Genomic DNA, 20,427 nt, shown 5'->3' on the forward strand with positions numbered 1-20,427 from the left:
ATTAACCTAAATGAAGTTACGTTTGGTAAATTGTCAATAAATCATTCAATGTAACCGGTCGACGAGCCAGTTGCTAAACAAATAAGGAAGGAATAAAAAAGAAAAGGAAAAAGAAAAAAGTAATAAAATATTGCCATTCAATAAGTAAATCCGAACGTTCGATATGTAGACTATATATATTTTATTCCAATGAATAATGTAAGAACTTGAAGAACTTGAAACAAATATGTTATAAATATGTATTTTTACATAACACTTCTACAGTATTTTACAAACAACGTTTGTAAAATTTTGATCGTAACTTTTAAGAGACAAGTTATACGTTCCCTGAGAGTTAGTCGAAAATTTGATGTCGAAACGATACGACGATGAGTTTATGAGAGCGTCTCAACGTTCACGTTTTAATTATTAATATTACTGGTGTTCTGTTGCTCTATTGTAATTACTATCATTATTTATAGTATGAAAAAAAGATATATTAAATATATAAATAAAGAAATTAAACAATACATCTGTTACGTCCTAGAGGAGAAGCGCAACTTCTCTGTCCGCCGGAAAGGCGAGACTTGATCGTACACGCGTGCCAGGGAACGGGTCAGGAACCCGACAGATCCCTTTACTCGGTCTCTGACTTACGACGAGCGGTCCGTTTTTCGGTCATGGACGCGAATCCCTTTACCGGGGATAGGACCATGAGTGACAGTTGAGGAATATAGGGTAGGCAGGTGATTTTAAAATCAATTAGGCGAGAAAAATAAGTCGAATAAATAAATGTATTAAGCTAACAAACGATACGGTATATTTTAATGATAACGAATTACAATTACGCAGTATATACGAGGTGTGTGAGAAAAGTAATGAGACTGATTTTTTATCTACCAAAGTTTTTATTTTTTTCAAACAACAATATTGTCCCCTTCAAAGTAGTTCCCTTCGGCAGCTATACACCAGCAGAGTCGTAGTTCCCAGTCTTGGTAGCAGCGCTGAAAGGCTTCAACTGGTAGGGCCTTTAACATGTCGGTCACATTTTTTTGAATGTTCTCCAGAGTCCCAAAATGACGTCCTTTTAAGACATTTTACAATTTCGGGAAAAGAAAAAAGTCACAAGGACTCAGATCAGGTGAATATGGGGGCTGTGGAACAAGAGGAATGCCTCGTCGGTTTTTGAAGTTGAAGGTCTCCCTGAGCGAGGTTCATCTTCAACGTGTTCTCGGCCTTCCAAAAATGATTTGTGCTAGCGAAAAACTTGTGCTCTTGATAAGGAATGTTCCCCATAGGCCTGTTTCAACTTTTCAAAAGTCACACTCGCGGATTCCCCAAGTTTAACACAAAATTTGATGGCATAACGTTGCTCTAAATTCCGCTGTTCCATTTTCGTAACACACAATAAAAACACAACTTCACTGATGGCGCTCTAAAAAATCACGTGATGGCTGTACGGAGCTGAAACTCGGACTGAGCATCTGGAAGGAATGAACACACCGGTCTACACAAGTAGAACAACACAGCGTTGCCAGATCGCTCGCAGTGTTGTCAGTCTCATTACTTTTCTCACACACCTCATATACAGGGTGTTATAAAAGTCCCGGAAGAGCAGAATAACTAGAAAAATATGAGTCCTAGAAAAAATGCGAAGTATTAAGTTTTTATGATTTTTTCCTGGCTATCTGACGGTTACGTTGGATTTGACTTTGACGATGACCTTGAAGGTTATTCCAAGGTTAGGTCAAATTTTTTAAATAGGACCCCATACTTTTGACACCAGAAATGAGAAGAGCGTAAAATTTTACGTTCGGATGTGACCTTGAACACTGCCAAATTTGACCTCTGAAGGTCACATAAAGGTCTAAGCTTGTTTTAGGCTGAAAACGCGATATCTTCGGAAATGCACCTGCTAGGGAGCAATGTTACACATAAGAATAAGAATGTAGAGGTCAACGAGGGACATTCAGCCGTGACCTTGCTCTTATTCTTAAGGTAATGAATTAAGATTATTATTAAGGTCAAACCGGACTTTTTTAGGACTGAAAATCCATACTTTTGACCTAAAAGTATCAGGATTGAAAAATTTTACGTTCGGATATGACGTTTTCAACCTTGACCTTGTTCTTAAGATTATGTGTCAGTTATATCAAGGTCAATTAATTTTTTTAGGCTGGAAACATATAATTTTACCCCCCCTAATGTGAAGAGTGAGATTTTACGTTACGTACAAGGTCACACTCCAATTGTTGGTAATTCCTCAATATCGGGCGCCATTTTGGATTGGTCATCTTGAATTTGTAAAATCCAACGTCGGATTCGATTTCAGAAACGACTTCAAAAACTGCTTAAACGAGATTCAATTTTTGTTATTCTTAAATATCGGCCGCTATCTTGAATCGGCCATCTTGAATTTGCAAAATCCGACGTCGGATTCGGTTTTAGCGAGCTCAAAAATCCCAGGATCGGTATCCGAAAAATTTATTCGCTATCGATAAAGTGTATGCTTCAAGGTTTTTATTTGTCTCGATTCTATCAGTGTCAAACAGATAATAGATTGTTTTTGAGATTTCATCGATTTAACAAGTTTTGATGTCATTCTAGTCCGTTTTGACTTATTATCATATTATTATTAACGATCAATGGTACATTACTTATTATTTTTATTTAAAGGTAAAGAAACCGAATTTTTTATACCAAATTTTTGCAAATTTTTTGTTTTCAATTCCAAATGGCTTCTCTTACAGAGCATGAGAGAATTTCGCTATTGATGATGAGAGGATGGGGGGATAGACAAAGGTGATACAGTGAAGTGAGATTGCTGTTCAATGAAAACTTTCGTAATGAAGGCGAAGGTATTTCAATATCGACTGTATCTCGCATCATCAGACGATTTGTAGAAACTGGGAGTAATAAAAACCAAAAGCCAAAAATCTGGGAGGCCAAGGTCCCAAACGACAGAAGAGCGACAATTTGAAGTAGCCCAATCATTTGTTGAAAATCCCAGATTGTCAATTAGAAAAGCATCTCAACAGCTTCAAATGAGTGTATTGTCAATTTCCAAAAATTTAAAGACCATTAAGTTCCACCCCTACAAAATTCATCTCCACCATGAGTTGAATGAGGATGATTTTGACCGCAGGGTACAATTTTCAGAAGTTATGATGCAAAGAATTGATCAGCAACCGAACTTTTTGCATAATATTGTTTTTTCAGACGAAGCGTCTTTTGAAATTACTAGTAAGGTAAACCGTTATAATTTTAAATATTGGGACAACGAAAATCCTCATTGGATGCTTGAAGCATATACGCAGCGACCTCAAAAATTGAATATTTGGGCAGGTCTTTATGATAATCAAGTGGTTGGGCCTTTTTTATAAATGGGAATTTGAACTCAGACACCTATCTGCAGCTTCTAACAGACCAAATTGTTCCATCAATACAGGAGATTGTTGGTGATAATTTTGATGATGTTTAGTTCCAGCAAGATGTGAGGCACCGCCACATTATGGACGCATTGTTCGGAACTATTTAAACGATATTTTCCCTAATCGATGGATAGGTAGAAGAGGAACAATCGAATGGCCACCGAGATCGCCCGACATTGCACCACTTGATTTCTTTCTTTGGGGCTATATAAAAAATAAAGTTTATTTCATTAAATCTCGTAACCTGGATGAGCTTCAACAACGGATCATAGACGAATGTGCTGCAATACCACCAGAAATGATAAGGAGTGCGACTGACAATTTGTACATCCGCTTAGCACACTGTCAAACGGTCAATGGGGAACATTTTGAACATCTCTTGTAATCTCAGGCCGAGTTACAAAATGTTTTGCCTTCGGTGGCCGGGACTAACTGAACCTTGCCTTTAGTGGTCGGGTTTGAGACACCTTACCTTCAGTGGTCGGGTTTGAGACACCTTGCCTTAAGTGGCCGGGTTTGAGACACCTTGCCTTCGGTGGTCAGATTTGAGACACCTTGCCTTCAGTGGTCGAGTTTGGGACACCTTGCCTTCAGTGGTCGGGTTTGAGACACCTTGCCTTCAGTAATCGGGTTTGAGACACCTTGCCTTAAGTGACCGGGTTTGAGATACCTTGCCTTCAGTGGTCGGGTTTGGGACACCTTGCCTTCAGTGGTCGGGTTCCGAGACGCTTTACTTTCAGTAGACTTCACGATCAGTGAAATAACGTAAAATGTATAATTTTGAGAACAAGGTCAAGGTTGAGAACGTCATATTCGAACGTAAAATTTTTCAATCTTGACACTTTTAGGTCAAAAGTATGGATTTTCAGCCCTGAAGAAGTCCGGTTTGACCTTAATAATAACTTCAACGCTCAAAAACTATGTATCGATATCTTCAGACAAAAATGTCATCATGAAAAATGCCGCGTGGGATACGACTGACACTATTTCGCCGGATACGGGTACTTCAACTTTTGCGTACCGCTCAACGTTTTGCTAGGATTCTGTGAAGACTACAAACGTATAGTGATTAACGCGCGTCACGAATTGATTCTATTACGATCGCGCAGCGACAACAACAGTCTACTAGGATCTCCAGCGTTGGATTCTAAGATTGAGCTATTCAAGATACAATGGCGAATGCCTCACGTAATTTTGAACGATATCAATAAACTTTCCATGCTGAAAACTTTGGAGAACGGACAATACTTGAGTATGAGTTTCCGCTCGTGGGATCTGTATGAATTTCCTCTACTGCAAAGCACGACCAAACACCAGTGGACCGTCAAAACTGCTACTAATTTAGAAAAACCTCGATACGTTATCTTTGCGTTGCAGACTGGCCGAAAGAATGTCATGTCAGAAAATATAACTTGTTACGATGACTGCAAATTGATCAACACGAAGCTCTATCTGAATTCAGTGTTATCCGTACGATGACATGAATTTGGACTTTGCAAAAAATAAATACGCAATACTTTACGATATGTATAGACATTTTCGTAAATCGTATTATGGATGCGACAGTGCTGAGGTATGGTTCACAACTACCGATTTTCTGTGGCTAGGTCTTTTCATGGTGATCGATTGTTCGCGTCAATATGAGTCCGTCAAGAGTACTACTGTGGATGTGCGGATAGAATTTGAGTGTAAGGAGAATATACCGGCGAATACTACTGCGTACTGTCTCATCCTGCATGATCGTGTAGTTGAATGAGTAGTAGCCCGCTAACCGACATAGTGCGCAAACTCAACTCAATATTAGAAAGTATATATGAGAAAAGAATAATACACGAAAGTGCTATAAACGGCATTTCTCTCCTGGGCGTGTCGAAGAATATTTCACCATGGATGTTCCGACATTTGTCGACTTACAAGGATTCATGGTTGGAAAGAGATTTATTGTAAAAGAAGCGGCGATACTGAAGAACGGAACTATTCTTTCGCACTACATCTTCACGAGTCCGATGCCATGGCATCTGCTCACAAGATCGGACAAATCGAGGGCCTACTGGTTAACTGCTAATCATCATGGATTCCGATGGGAAGATGGAACCGTCAAATACTGCAGAGCTAAACGTCTGGTTACTGCAGCTGTGGCGGGTGATATGTATGACGAGCTTGAAGACGATGCATCTCAATTTGTGTATGTGAAGGGACATGAGAAGCGGGAATGGCTGTTACAACTTCTGGATGACAATGCGAGAAGCAGCGTGATGATTAAGACCATGGACACCGATTACGACAATATGCCTTCCTTGCAAAAATTGAATAATACTTTTCGATGTAATAATCATATGAAAAATTGCGCATTACAGAATGTACTAAATATTTTCAATTGGTGGTCTCGAAGAAAATTGTACGACGCTATATAATAAATCATTATTTCAAATGTACAGATGTTTCTTCCAATTTTCCCTTATCCCCTTTCTTAGGATTTTATATGGTAATTGTGTTGATAAAAATACTTCTTTATTTGCGATATGATGTTTATTAGACGTTCGAGAGATGTTCGATTGACGTTCAATAGATGTTCGATAGACGTTCGATAGACGTTCGATATGGCGCAGTAAACGAAGGGCCTGGGGTTTGAGTCTGACCTAGTTTCGACTTATTTTTCCTCTCGTGACGTCATCATACCCAATCTAAGAACCTTTACTAGATGCCTACTAGCAACAAACGACGGTGGTCTAGGAGCTTTGGAGCATTGGGTAGTAACCACGAGGGCCCAGGTTCGAGTCTAGCAGCATCCCAACAGTTTTTTCTCTCGTGAAGTCATCATGCCCACTCTAAGAACCTTTACTAGACGTCTAATAGTAATAGGCAACGGTGTTCTAGGAGCTTTGGAGCATTGGGTAGTAACCGCCGAGGGCCCGGGTTCGTGTCCTACCTACATCCCAATACATTTTTTTTCGCGTGACGTCACGGTCGCCATCTTGCATGACGTCCCACCATGAGTTCCCCTTCACCGCGCGATGTCATACCCCGCGCCTTGAGTTCCTCGCTTCCCCGCGTCCCCCTTAGCACTCCTCAGTTAGAACCGGCCTTACTATTCTACTTCGTTTGCAGAAACTTTTCCAGCAGCCTACGTACTATATTTTTTATAGTGATTTTAACAAAATTTTACGTACGAAAGTAGTATCAGAGACACTGATCTAACAAAAACACTAATTAAAATTTGACGTAATATTGAAAATGTATATTGAAAAATAAATCAGAAATATTTAATATTTATATTTATAAATGAACACTAACGCGTTCGCTTCGGATAATTTTTATCTAAAACTGAATTTTCTTACTCTTCAAAGTGAATTATATTATTCATACTGGATGTTCTGTATAATAGTTCGTACGATTTTTTAAATATTTTCGACGGTTTAAAGAAACGGTTGCAAGACAAATTTTGGACCATTTTATGTAAATTACAGTTTGCAATGACAAAAGATAAAAAATATCTTTTTCATAAGGAAATCAAGGTCACTGTGAATCTGCCAAGAAAATGATACCATGTTTTCTTCTTTATAATATATTCATAATATTGTAAAGGATCGAAATGAATCGAAAATGAATTTAATGCACTATCACAAACGTGATATATTATGTAAAAAAAGAGTGCATAGCATCATTTAAAAATTTCAAAATGATCTCTATTTCTTTTTGAAAAAAATATTCTCTTACCTCTCACCACTACAAGTTGCAACTGTATATTTTATGAAATAACTAGGAATATTTCTTTTTTATAAAACAAAGTGCAAGAGTAGGTGAAAAAAACTATTTAATAAAAAAAATGAAAAATAATTGCAAATTTATTATCTTTGAAAAATCAATTCCTTTTGTTTGTATTGAACGTGTCTTCATAAATACATAATTTCTTGCAGACAATGGGTAATTCTACCAAAGCTGACGCCGGAAAAAAATCGAATCAGTTTTTTCCGATTTATAAGCGAAGACGCTTCTATCTTTCATCTCGCGGATGTAATAAAGTATGTAGAAACAAATTATAAAAACAAGTACATATGTATTATCGATATCTTAGAGACATTGAAGTTTTATCTCGCAAATATATCGCACCTTTCCGGTCCCAAAGATATACCGTCATACAACATAAGAGTTACTATCACTCTTAGTAAGTCCCCAGATAAAAGTGAGCTTAAATACACGCTGCATTTACCACCCGGCCGACAATGTATATGTCATCGCTTGAAGCTACAAAAGAAACAACGGTAGCGGGTAACAATGATAAAAGAAAGAAGAACAAAAAGAAAACAAAATCTGGCGGAGCTTGATGCGACCTTATAAACATTCCATACTATCGAAATCCACGCGGTGCTCGCGCTCGATGCCGACGAAATTATTATTTAACGCCATCGTTATTACGCACTCGTGAATAATTGTCAAGCGTTTTCACGGGACGCCATTTGGCCGACACAATCACAGCGGATCAATCTCGTTACCTTCCTCTACGCAGTCTTTGGAACCTACTCTCTTCTTTCCTCTGCTTGTCTTTCCTTCTAATCTCCTTTCCTATTTCCGTAAAACTAAACACGCAATCTCCTTTGTCTGTCTTCCTCCCGCCCCTCCTCATTCCCGCTCATCTGCTATTATCGATAATGAGATAGAAACAAGATACTTCCACACTTATCATCTCTCTTTACCGCTACAGTTACACTCTACCTAGCGATGCATATTGAGAGGAAAACTGAAATCGGTGACTTTGGCGAAACGATATGAGAAGGGAAAACGCGAGAAATTCGCGAAGCTATTTAAATCGTAGAATTTATCGCGCATGCTTTTGTTTATCCGCAGTTTCGAATAACATAAAAAACTCAGGACAAATCATGTCACGAATTTAACGAATAACATTTGTTTCTGACAGAAAGAATTATAAAGAAGGTTATAAAGAATTATAAAGAATGTACATCTCTATTGATTGTATTTTTTTCGAATTATCAATTATAATAAAAATTAGGTCAGCGTAAAAATTAAATAGATTTTCTCGTTGCGATTTTACGAACGTAAGACAAGTCCATAGAATATACAAATTCATTGAAAATGAAAAAATAAAATAAAATCGATGAAAGATATGTATTGTATTGTTTCTTCACGTTACAGATACACATGCATGTTAACAGACATACGTATAGAGGAAGACATGGTAAATTCTGATATTATAATAGTTGATTTTGCTTATTTTACTTTTAATCATTTGCTTAAACACACACCAAGCCTTATAAGAAAGTATAACCTTTGCCTGGTAAGTAACCGCACCTCACATACACTATATAATGTCTTGGTCAAATTAATTTGTGATTTGTTCAAACTGTTCAGGAAGCATACGGTTTGAGGTACAAAGAAATTTATATAAATAATAAACGCACCATCTTATATCGGTAGATTCTTACAGTTAATAAAAGCGTTTATGAGTCCAAAAATTTATGAGAGAGTAAGTACAAAATGATAATACAAATATTCAAAAAATTCAAATCTGTAATTGTGATTATGCTAATTGTCATTATGCAAACATTTAGTTTTTAAATCAAATTGTGAGATTTTGACCAACGGTGACATTTTTAGGTGAAAGTTTTCGAATCCGGAATAGAATCAATATATGAAATAATATCAAAATCTAATTTACCCGCGGATTATGGCGGTGAGGAACCGTCATTGGAAGCTCTAACAGGTACTGCATAGATCGATATTACGAATACATAAATTTCTTAATAATTTTATAATTTCAACTTAAATGTGTATAAAAGAGTCAGATCGCGCAGATCAAAAGTATAGTACTTTCCATTCAGTTTTCCTTTTTATGAAAAATCATGTCTGCCCTTCTTCGATATCTAATAACAATAATTATTCATTCCTTCATAATATATAAATCCATTAATATTTATAGACTAAAAAATTGAAATAATCATTATTTGAACATAGGAAGATAGCTTGAAATTTTATGACCTTATTTTGATGTTATCTTATTCCAGATATGTGGCATGCGAAATTGTTGGAACGAAGGGAATGGTTACTGGAGCAAGAAAAAGTTAAGAGCAACGAATCTCTACGAACTGATCACGTAATAAATGCGGATGAATTATTCGGAATTAATGGGACATTCCGTAAGTTAGAAATCGACTGACATCTGAGAAATATCTTATTGATATACAGTTGCGTGAAAAGTTCGCGGAGCGAAACTGAAATAAAGAATACCAAATTCTAAAAATGATTTTATTCTTCAATATAGTCTCCATTAACTTCAATACACTTGGCCCAATGGCTCTCCAATAATTTTATTCCATCGCGGAAGTGTGTTTCTGGAAGGTCTACGAAATATGCCTCTATGGCTTCTATAGCTTCTTTATTCGATAAAAAATGCTTTCCACGGAGGAATTATTTCAGGTTTCGGAACAGATAGAAGTCGCTGGGTGCCAAATCTGACAAATACGATAGATGATCAAGCAATTTGTACTTCAATTCATTGAATTTAGACACTGACAAAACACTTGTGTGAGCAGGTGCGTTGTCTTGGTGAAAAATGATTTGTTTGTGCTGCAAACCAGGTCTTTTCTTACGAATTTTTGCGTCCAATTGATCCAAAAGGTTACAATAATATTCAGAGTTAATTGTTTTACCTTTTTCCAGATAGTCAATTAACAAAATCCCTTCAGCATCCCAAAAAACTGATGCCAAAACTTTTTTTGCCGAGTTTTCATGCTTTGTTTGCTTTGCAGTTGAACATCCAGCTTCAGTCGACTGTAAACGTTCCTGTTTCAATTTAGGATCATGGTGATAGATCCAAGTCTCATCCATAGTTATAAAACGACGCACAAAATCGGTTTTATTCTTCTTAAAACGATCCAAATGACGCTGAGAAATTTGCTTTCGAGCGAGTTTTTGTTGAATTGTTAACGTATGCGGCACCACTTTTCCAAACACCTTTTTCATTTGTAATTCTTTATGCAAAATATACCGTACCTGTTCATCTGAAATGTCTATGGTATGAGCAATTTCACGCGTAGTCACACTTGGATCTTCAGAAACAATAACATATATTTCAATCAATGATTTCTGGTGTTGATGTGCTTTTTGGATGTCCACTGCGTGGATCATCTTCAATGCTTGTACGATCACGTTGAAACTCAAGTACCCATTTACAAACCATTGTTTTTGAAGGAGCAGATTCCCTTAACACATTTACCATCTCGGAATGAATTTCCATTGCCTTTAAACCTTTTTTAACAAAGAACTCAATCACTGCACGCTGTTTCAAATTTTCGATTGCAAACAAATATACTGACACGTCAACTTCAATTGGCTTGTAAACACAGAAAAAATTGACAGATGGAAATGAAACCTAACCTAGGTTCATGTGAAGAGTGATTCTATGTAACCGACTACAATTTATAATTCTACCGTTTACTTATAGATGCCGCTCCGCGAACTTTTCACGCAACCTGTATTGTGATGTTTACGAATTTCAACATATGTAATACTAATCCAACGTATATAAATAAATGTAAATGTTATGCGTAATGTAGAAAAGAATCTGGGATGGATGTATTTACTTAAAAACAATATAAAATAATATATTAGGAGCGCAAAAAAGTTCTGAGCCCTAGATTTCATACTACTGAAACCACAATTTAAATTGCATTAATTTTCCCGCCCTCTTGCGGTTTTAAAGCAGTGACATTTGGTCTTTCGAAACATTGTGCGATTTGGCGTTTGATGCACATAACCTTAAAATCAGCAGTGTTCACGATGGCAATAACAAAAGAGCATATTCGATTTTCCATCCACTTCGTGTTTCATCTGAAGAAAAATGCTGCTGAAGCCACTGAAATGATCTGTGTTGCATATGGAGAGAACGCTGTAAGTTATGCTACGTGTAAAAGGTGGTATCAAAAATTTCGCCAAGGAGATTTCAGTCTTGAAGATGAACCGCGTGCTGGACGCTCTCAAAAGATTGAAACGGACGAACTGCAAGCATTGTTGGATATAGACTCTGCACAAACTGAAAAGGAGCTTGCAGAGCAACTTGGCGTTACGTGACAAGCCATTTCCACACGTTTACACGTGCAATGGAAAAAGTTCAAAAGGAAGGCAGATGGATTCCGCATGCACTGTCCGAAGACAACAAAAATCGACGGCGTGACACGGCACTCACTTTGCTTTCAAGGTTCCGGAAAAAGGATTTTCTGCACCAAATCATTACAAGTGATGAAAAGTGGATACTTTATGATAATCCGAAGCGTAAAAATCATGGGTTGACCCTGGTCAACCTTCGACATCGACGCCAAAGACCAATATCCACGCCAAGAAGGTTTTGCTTTGCATATGGTGGGATTGGAAAGGTGTATTGTATTACGAGTTGTTACAGCCGGGTGAAACAGTAACGGCAGATCGCTATCAGCAACAATTGAGCAATTTGAGCGATGCGTTTGAAGAAAAGAGGCCATTTACTGGCAAAGGACGTCGTAAAGTGATACTGCTTCATGACAATGCCCGACCACATGTTGCGAAAGTGACTCAGGACCATATCTTTGCGTTAGGCTGGGAACTTCTCCTGCACGCGGCGTATAGCCCAGACATGGCGCCTTCCGATTACTACCTATTCCGGTCTCTGCAGCATTTCTTGGCTGATACACATTTTGTGACACTTGAAGAGATGCGAAAATGCATTGATGACTTTATCGCCTCGAAGCCGGTGAGCTTCTACCATCAGGGAATTCGCAAGCTGCCCGAAAGATGGCAAAAGGTCATCGATGCAAACGGGGAATATTTCGTTGATTAATATAGTTTTGTTTGTTTTTAAATAAATTTTGAATTTTGCAAAAAAAGGCTCAGAACTTTTTTGCGCTCCTAATAATTTCTTACAATAAAAATTATATAAATCTTAGATGTGTCATATACAGATTAATCTGCTATGCATACATTTTTATAACAGCAATGCTATAAAACATAGCGCAACAAATAAACATTGGCGCAGGTAATAAAATATTTAATGACATTTGCTTTGAATAGCTTATTCTTTTTGCGCAAATATATATGCAGTCTTAACTGTACGAAATATCATTAAATCCCCAGCAAACACAATATTACATGTAACGTGCATGTTAGTTGTAATTTTCTATTTAACAATATAACTGTTATATAACACATATGTTATATAACAGTTATATTGTGTTTGCTGGGTTATGATCAGATTTAGTGAATATTAAAATTACGGCAGTTAATATCAGTTAAGTAATTATTATTCCTGCATCTCTCTCTCTCTCTCTCTCTCTCTCTCTCTCTCTCTCTCTCTCTCTCGACCTCCTGCGACCGTGAGTGTTGTCTTCGACCTCATCCTCGTCCCATGCATCTGTAAATTTAGAAATTATTTATATTTTTTAATATATATGACGGACGCGATTAATAGATGAGGTCAAATAAAATACAGGGAACGAAAATGAAAAATTGAAGAACATATAACTTTACTACCAGTAATCAGTGAGGAATGATCCCTGCTGTAAATGCTTTGCTACATTTCTCTCTTACATGACCCTATTTCTGTATTATTTCATGAATGTAGGCATTTTTCAGTGATATTCAATACATATTAAACAACATACCGTGAAATGCATTGAATATTACAGAAAACTGTATACATTGGCTGCGTTCAGAAGAACAAAATGATCAGTGAACGGTTAGTGATTCTCGCTCCTGATTGGCAAATACTTCTGGGCCTATGAAAAATATAAAAGAATACTCTAGTCACAGACAAAATAATCACTAAGCGTTCACTGATCACTTTGTTCTGCTGAACGCAGCCATTAACGAAATAATATTGAAATTGTGTCATATATGAGGGAGAAATTCAGCTAAATATTTCCAGCAGATGTATCACTCCTCACTATTCAGATACCACACAATATTTACAAGATATTTTAAAAACATAGATGTTGGATATATTATAAATATTCTAATGTCTGAGATTTTCAACTATGGAAAAAATATGATAAATATCTAAAAATATTTATGATATTGTTCATACATCTTTTATAAATCGGAATTCTTTTTAAAACCATACGTATGACATATATGTTTAGATATTTATCATACCCTTTTCATGCCTGAAAATGTCGGACATTAGAATATTTACGAAATATTCAACATCTATATTTTCACAATATCTTGTAAATATTGCGTGTTTATTCAACAGTGCTATATACCTTATGTCGGGTCTTGCTGGGCCTGCTCCTCTTCCTCGTCTGCACGCTCGTCACTCCATAAGTCGCACTATATCTTTGGGCCGGATGCCGTTCTACGTTGATTACGTCCTCTGTGGCGGTGTCGTTCCTTCGGTGTCGATATATTTTTCACAGCCTCACTGCAAAATCTGGCTCTGTAGGTTTCTCGGGGATAGTTAAAAAAAGATGCTATAACAATATGGCAGTGAAACATATCGTCAACGAGGTGAAATTTTGCATCTCCTACAATGATTTTTCACCTGACTCGCTCCAACGCCTGGTACGACGGGCGCTTTATTTATATATTATAAATTTTTGACGACCGGATTGCAAAATCCGGCTTTGTACCGATCTTGGGAATAGTACGAAGAAGATGCTGCAACAATTTGGTAATAATACGTATCGTCAAAGAGACGAAATTTTGCATCTCGTGAAATGATATTTCGAGTGACTCGCGGCGACGCTTGGTACAGCGAACGCTTTATTAATGTATGATAAATTTTTGACGGCCGGATTGCAAAATCTGGCTCTGTAGGGTTCTCAGGGATAGTTCAAGGAAGATACCATAATAATTTGGTGGTTATATATATTGTCAACGAGGCAATATATTTGTTCTTGTAAAATTGTATTCCGCCTGATTCGCTGCGATATTTGGTACAGCTGACGCTTTAATTATGTATAATAAATTGTTGACGGCCTGTTTGTAAAATCTAACTCTGTAGAGATCTCGGAAATAGTTGTAGGAAGATATAACAAGTAACTATAACAAGTTCATGATCATTACGTCAATAAGGCAAAATATTGCTTCTTGTAAAATGATATTCCACCTAACTCGCTGCAATTCCTAGTACGGTTGATATTTTATTTATATATTATAAATTTTGAACGGCCGAATTGTAAAATCTGGCTGTATAAGGTCCTCAGGGATAGTTCAAGGAAGATGCTGTAACAGTTTAGCAATTATACGTATCTTCAACGAGGCGAAATTTTGCATCTTGTAAAATAATTTTTGGAGTGATTCGCTGCGATGCTTGGTACGGCGGACGCTTCATTTATTTTTCATAAATTTTGGACGGCCGGATTGCAAAATCTGGCTTTGTGGAGATCTCGGGAATAATATAAGGAACATGCTATAATAATTTGGCGGTGATATATAATGTCAGCTAGACAAAATACGTCAATTTGTAAAATGGTATTGCACGTAAGTCGCTGCGACGCTTAGCTCATTCACCCAAAAGTCTGCAAAGCATTTTCTCGCCGTGTATCGGCCGGCGAAATGCCCGAGTGAGTAAGACAAGGACAGTGCGATCGATTGTTCGTCCTTGTCAAACTGACTTGACCCAACCTCCCTGCTCTTGCGCTCGCGCGCACGGTGTTGGTTCGCGATCTCACCGCACGAGGCCTCCAAAGTCAACGCTGGATTTGTCTCTGGCTCCTGTAGACCCTTAAATCCTTTTTCACTTGTGCCCACAACTCTTTTACATTATAAATACCTCGACATTTAACTTGTAACTGATGATTCCATAAACATGGTCTTTCTTGAACCGCTTGAATTAATTTTTCATCTAAATCTTTCCAAACATTATTTTCTTTACCTATTCCTTTCTTTTTTTTGCCAGCAGTAAGTGTTTCATCATGCAACATTTCTTCATTATTATTATAGTTAATATCACAAGAATCTGTATTACGAGTCTGTTCAGTGCATTCTTTCTCTACACTTGGCCCTATATTAAATAATTATTTATTAATTAGAATATTAAACCATTTTAATATTTTACTATCATAAGGCTATAATCATACCTTTATATAAAATATTTTTTTCATTGAGATACAATGTTTCCTTTTCTACATCCATATTTGCAAAACAACTATGATCTAGAAGGTTATAATTTTGTGTAGGCAATCGAAATTTACAATAATTACAACGGTAATACTGTAAAAATTATATATATATTTATACATACATATATATATACTTATATTTGTTAACGAAATAAAAAAATTATTGATAGTATTTTAATTATATACAAACTTACTTGATTTCTAGTATCTTTTGAATCCATTTTTCAAATATAAAATAAAAAATAAGTAGATTTAAAGTTATCTAACCCGCGATCTACTGATTGTTGAGTGTGCATTCCGTTCGTCAGTTCACGCGCGTTTTCACACGCATATTTATTCGGCGAGCGGACTTATTTTGATTGGCTGCCTTTTTACGCCTCTCTATTCCGCTCTCCGCTTTCCGCGTCCATCTGATTTCATCCTCAGCACAGGCTTCTCTCTGGTAGAAGTCTGTGCTCTGGCCCAAAGAGTGCGTTCCGTTTCACCCATATGCGCGCATTTTTTATATTATACGTGACATGAACTATAGATAAATGAGCGCATATGCGTGAAACGGAACGCATTCTAGATATAGGGCCAGAGCACAGACTTCTGCATAACGCATAATACACAACGCATAACAGAATCAACCAATCAGAGTTCTTCATTTCTGTCCTGAGGAGGGAAATAAAGAAAACTAATTGGTTTATTCTCTTATGTGTAATAGACTTTTTTTTTTTTGGTCACGCAGGGGAAATCCATCATGGATACCCCCTCCCCTTGGAGGGGAAGGGGGTTATGTCGGACTCTTACCGACTAAAACCCCTGCGGGATGTCTACCTGTCGGACCGTGAGGAGGGGAGTCGGGGGAACTACTCCCGTATTCCCTCCCCAACCCCCCGGCCCATGTGTAATAGACTATGTTTACACGGCTTCTAACTTCGACGTAGGCTGTGTTCCAAAATTCACTGCCAGTACTGAAAATACATAGTTTGTGTCACGTATATTATAGATTTTCAGTGCTGGCAGTGAATATTGGAACACAACCTTAGTAACTACCGTAGTTAGTGCAGTCTCGAATCCGATTAGAGTATATTTTTAGATCTAAAAGAATATACCAATCGAATCAAAGAATTCACTAACTACGGTTGTTACTAATCCGGATTAACCTTGCCGTGTAAACGTAGTTCATGAGAAAGGCAGTTTTGTTCTTTCTTCTGATGATACTGATAAGATATTACGAAAACAAAAATATATTTGAATTAGTCTAAATAAATATGTATCTCATGTAACCAGAATACATATTAAAAAGTGTGTTTCAGTCACTATGTAGATTTATGAAGAACATTTATTTTTGTCACTGTTATTCTATCACTTTTTATGGATTAATGAAGCAGGTTTTCCAAAAGAGTATTGTTTCATATGTTTTATCTACAGGAATACTAGTAAAAATATAAATAAATAAATAACCTATATATCATGCAAATTTCGTACTTAACATATGAACGAAGAAAAACAATAAGAAATTTGAAATTATAAAATTCCTTTGAGGAAATGACGTCGGTACGTACAGTCTGATGGTGACTTCGTGGCATGCAGTCGACGCAAGTCATTTACATTTCATTGGTGTAGTATTGTCATAGTGTTCATTATAGTTCGCTTCTTTTACTTCATAATCGAGATCAATGACGAAAAATAGTCGTCTCTTCATATAAATTCTTTTTTATCTATTAATAAGATATATATCACTAGTAGCGTAAGTCCGATGATACATGTTAGGTTAATTAAATGGGACTCGGCATTGTATTTCAATTCTGAACATTTCATTCTATCTCAGTGTTGTCACACACTTCAAAATATCACGGAATGAAATATACTGATTACTTATTGCATATGCAATTACTAGCTAAATTTTACATTAGTTGTATTATTATAGTAAATATTTTTATAATCATGTATTTCTTCAATAAAATTCAACAAGAAATTCAAAGTGGAATTGTTAGTGAAATATATATTGATCATAATTTTAAGGCAAAATATAAAATACTATACAGTTCTTTTACATATAATTTTGCAGTTATGTATATATAGGTATATAGAGTTTATTCTTTACTATTCCAGATAACATGAAATTGTGGATTGTGATAGTGCATATCATATTAGTTGCTACTAATCTATGGGTCACAGCTCATTTCCATGAGGAAATACCTGAAGACAATGAGTTTGCAGAATTTGAAGACTTTGAAGAAGAGAAGTTGAATATACACAATGAACGTGTAGTAGATTCAGCTCAAGAAAGCAATTTGAATCAGGACTTTGAGGAAGACGATGTCCTGGTTGCAGACGGAGACAGTGAATTTGATCACTTTCAAGATGAGGAAGAGTTTGAGGGACTGGATGTTACAACTGGTAACTCTGGTCCAAAAACTGATGAGCCTTCCACGTTAACTATCACAAAAGTTCCATTACATCTGCGGGACAGATGGGATAGTTTTTATCTAGAAATACTGATGATCACTGGACTGTTAGTGTATTTTATCAATTACATGGTAGGACGTTCCAGAAATGCTCGTATAGCTGAGCAATGGCTGATGGATCAGCAGCAAGTATTGAATGAGAATTTCTCTTTGATTGGCCATACAGGTAGATCAAGTGACAATGCAAACGACAACGGTTTGATGAAAGAGAGTGAATCCCAGTATAGTTTGTATTGTTCTGGACGTGTCGGGTGTGATTCGATGCTCGTTGAGTTGAAATTAATCAAACGACAAGATTTAGTCGCTGTGTTAGCTCAGCTGGTACGCCCGCAAAATGATCAAGCTCATATACATGTAGAGATCTCAAAAGATGAGACAGATAATTTTGTACTGGCAGTTGCCTCAAAGCGAACAGCAATGCATCTGGTACGTGATATGGCTGATATCAGTATGTATTGTCCAGAGAAACGGCCGGCAGAGAAGTTCGGTCTTCCATCGGGTTTTTGCGTGATGTCCGAAATCGCAGAAGCGGCATCGGCTATTCTGGACACTAGGGTTCAGTATATCTTCTCAAAGTTTGCACCTCACATAGATTATATTCACATTAGTGATCAATTTAGTGGACGCAAGCAACAAGAGTAAGTGAAGATTTATTGATCATATTATTTATATTGCATTGCGATTATATCAGTACTTATAAGAAATAAATTTTTTTTTAATGGAACGCTTAAAGATCTATAGATAAAACTTTTACTTTTTTAATTTTTAATTTTTATGTAAATAATTTTTTGTTATATAGATAATTTTTAATTTTTAATTGTTATAAGGATTTGAATATTTTATAGATAGTAGGCTGAGAAAATACTATTTATATACTACTCAAATAGAAACTAATAAGAGTAAATATAAATATCTGATTATTCTTCTAAATATTTGATTATTTGATCAATGCTTATAACATTTACTTCTTTTAACACAGAAGATGAGTTGGGAGATTTCTTGTTTCTCAAATCTCAAATGCAAAAGATTGGTTACGAGATTTTTTGTTTTCTCATTACATGAAATTGGCTGTGCTAATAATTATTATATGTTACAAAAGAAAATTCATGATTATCCTTTGTGTGTTAATCATTTGCACTCTAAAAGTGCTGTGTTATATCTAAACTTTTTTATAAAATTCAAAAATTGTCGCGAAATATGCTTTTCAATTAAAGTAATGACTAGTTTATACATTTAGATCTAAATTCGCCAAATGTTACTGTGATTTTTTCAGTCGGGTTTCATAAAAGATTTTAGATAGCTCCATTATTTAGTTCGCTCGAAGTGCAAAATGTTAATATTTCAATTTTATTCCAGAGACACTGCTCAATTGACAATGCCTGAGGTGAGGAGGGTGCTGATGGTAGGCCTGAATATAAGTCTTAAAGGCCGCACTTATGACGTGGAGACTCGACAGAAACTTAAGATATTACTTCATTTCACTTTTTATTTGCTCGATAAGCTACGACGTTTCAAATTGTCTAAGGAGGTTTGTATCTTTTCGCTTCAAGGTTCCTGCTCGCTCGTCGCGTTCTCTCGATTAATGATGTCATAAGCAAAAGAATAAGTAGACATTCATGCAATGATAATTGTATTATATTTGTTTGAGCAAATATATAAAACAAAATAATGTGACAAAATCACCTAGATAAAAAGCAGACTATGTCTTGTCAATTTTATGGCTGACTTATTAATTATTGGAACGAGAAAATAAGAGTCTTCATAATGGGGAACATTCGTGAGATTTTGCATTTTTGAATAACAAATTTGCAGGGCAAAAACAAGGCTGATAAAAATCGACTCAGAGTGGAGGAAGCTTTCTTGAAGACGACGCACGCGGCGAGAGCCGAAGCGGCGGCGCAAAAGCGAGAGGAACGTCGCAGAGCCGAAAAGGAAAGGATCCTTCAAGAGGAAGATCCCGAAAAGCAGCGTAAATGGGAGGAGAAGGAACAACGTAGGTTGGCGAAGAAGCGCGCTCCTAGAATGAAGCAGCTCAAGGTGAAAGCCTTATGACCAGGTACGACCGAGATTAGCGAGTGCAGTGCGAATTCTAGAGAGCCATGAGTTCATCATTATCGTTGAAATACTCTAGAAGAAATTTCATAGATACATTGAAAAAATATACTTCATTCAAATTACTCACAAGATATAAAGTCAAACTTGTATCCTTCGTCAGATTATCTCCTATTCACTCGACATTCTCGCGCGAAGTATCGAACTTATCGAAGAAAGTACAAACGACTGTGCGAACGAGAATATCCTGTAATTTATTGTATAATGTATACTTTGTTTGCCCTACTGCCAGCTTGTATACTTAAATATCATAGATATTTCATGTTGAAAACGAGAAATGTAATAAACTCTAGCGTATACTATATGTACATATATGTACGTAGTAATAATATTCATGCCTTT

General features: G+C 36.4%; 2 protein-coding genes and 1 long non-coding RNA gene across 4 annotated transcripts; 2 read left to right on the forward strand and 1 right to left on the reverse strand.

Moving 5' to 3' along the window:
* Positions 1-8,817: 8,817 nt before the first annotated feature.
* LOC112588692 (uncharacterized) lies at positions 8,818-9,582 on the forward strand. The gene is made up of 3 exons (XM_025299378.1): positions 8,818-8,892; positions 9,024-9,129; positions 9,431-9,582. Exons 1-3 carry the CDS (start codon positions 8,869-8,871, stop codon positions 9,580-9,582), a joined length of 282 nt encoding a protein of 93 aa, XP_025155163.1. The 5' UTR covers positions 8,818-8,868.
* A 3,159-nt stretch (positions 9,583-12,741) lies between these two features.
* On the reverse strand, positions 12,742-13,802 carry LOC112588694 (uncharacterized). Its single transcript, XR_003113000.1, has 2 exons — positions 13,658-13,802; positions 12,742-12,807 (listed from the first exon to the last, which is right to left on the reverse strand). It is a non-coding gene; the product is annotated as an uncharacterized LOC112588694 (long non-coding RNA).
* Positions 13,803-17,056: 3,254 nt separating this feature from the next.
* LOC105183631 (coiled-coil domain-containing protein 47) lies at positions 17,057-20,384 on the forward strand. Of its 2 annotated transcripts, none has more exons than XM_011141904.3 (4): positions 17,057-17,122; positions 17,618-18,611; positions 19,330-19,501; positions 19,786-20,384. In XM_011141904.3, the coding sequence occupies exons 1-4, from the start codon at positions 17,074-17,076 to the stop codon at positions 20,023-20,025; spliced, it is 1,455 nt and encodes a 484-aa protein (XP_011140206.2). In that variant the 5' UTR covers positions 17,057-17,073; the 3' UTR covers positions 20,026-20,384. The 2 variants fall into 2 exon arrangements, with proteins under 2 accessions (XP_011140206.2, XP_011140205.1); XM_011141903.3 differs by having other exon boundaries at positions 17,093-17,252.
* Positions 20,385-20,427: the final 43 nt, after the last annotated feature.

The sequence above is a fragment of the Harpegnathos saltator genome, unplaced genomic scaffold (assembly GCF_003227715.2).
Source record: "Harpegnathos saltator strain DR-91 unplaced genomic scaffold, Hsal_v8.6 scaffold27, whole genome shotgun sequence".
NCBI classification, from domain to species: domain Eukaryota; kingdom Metazoa; phylum Arthropoda; class Insecta; order Hymenoptera; family Formicidae; genus Harpegnathos; species Harpegnathos saltator.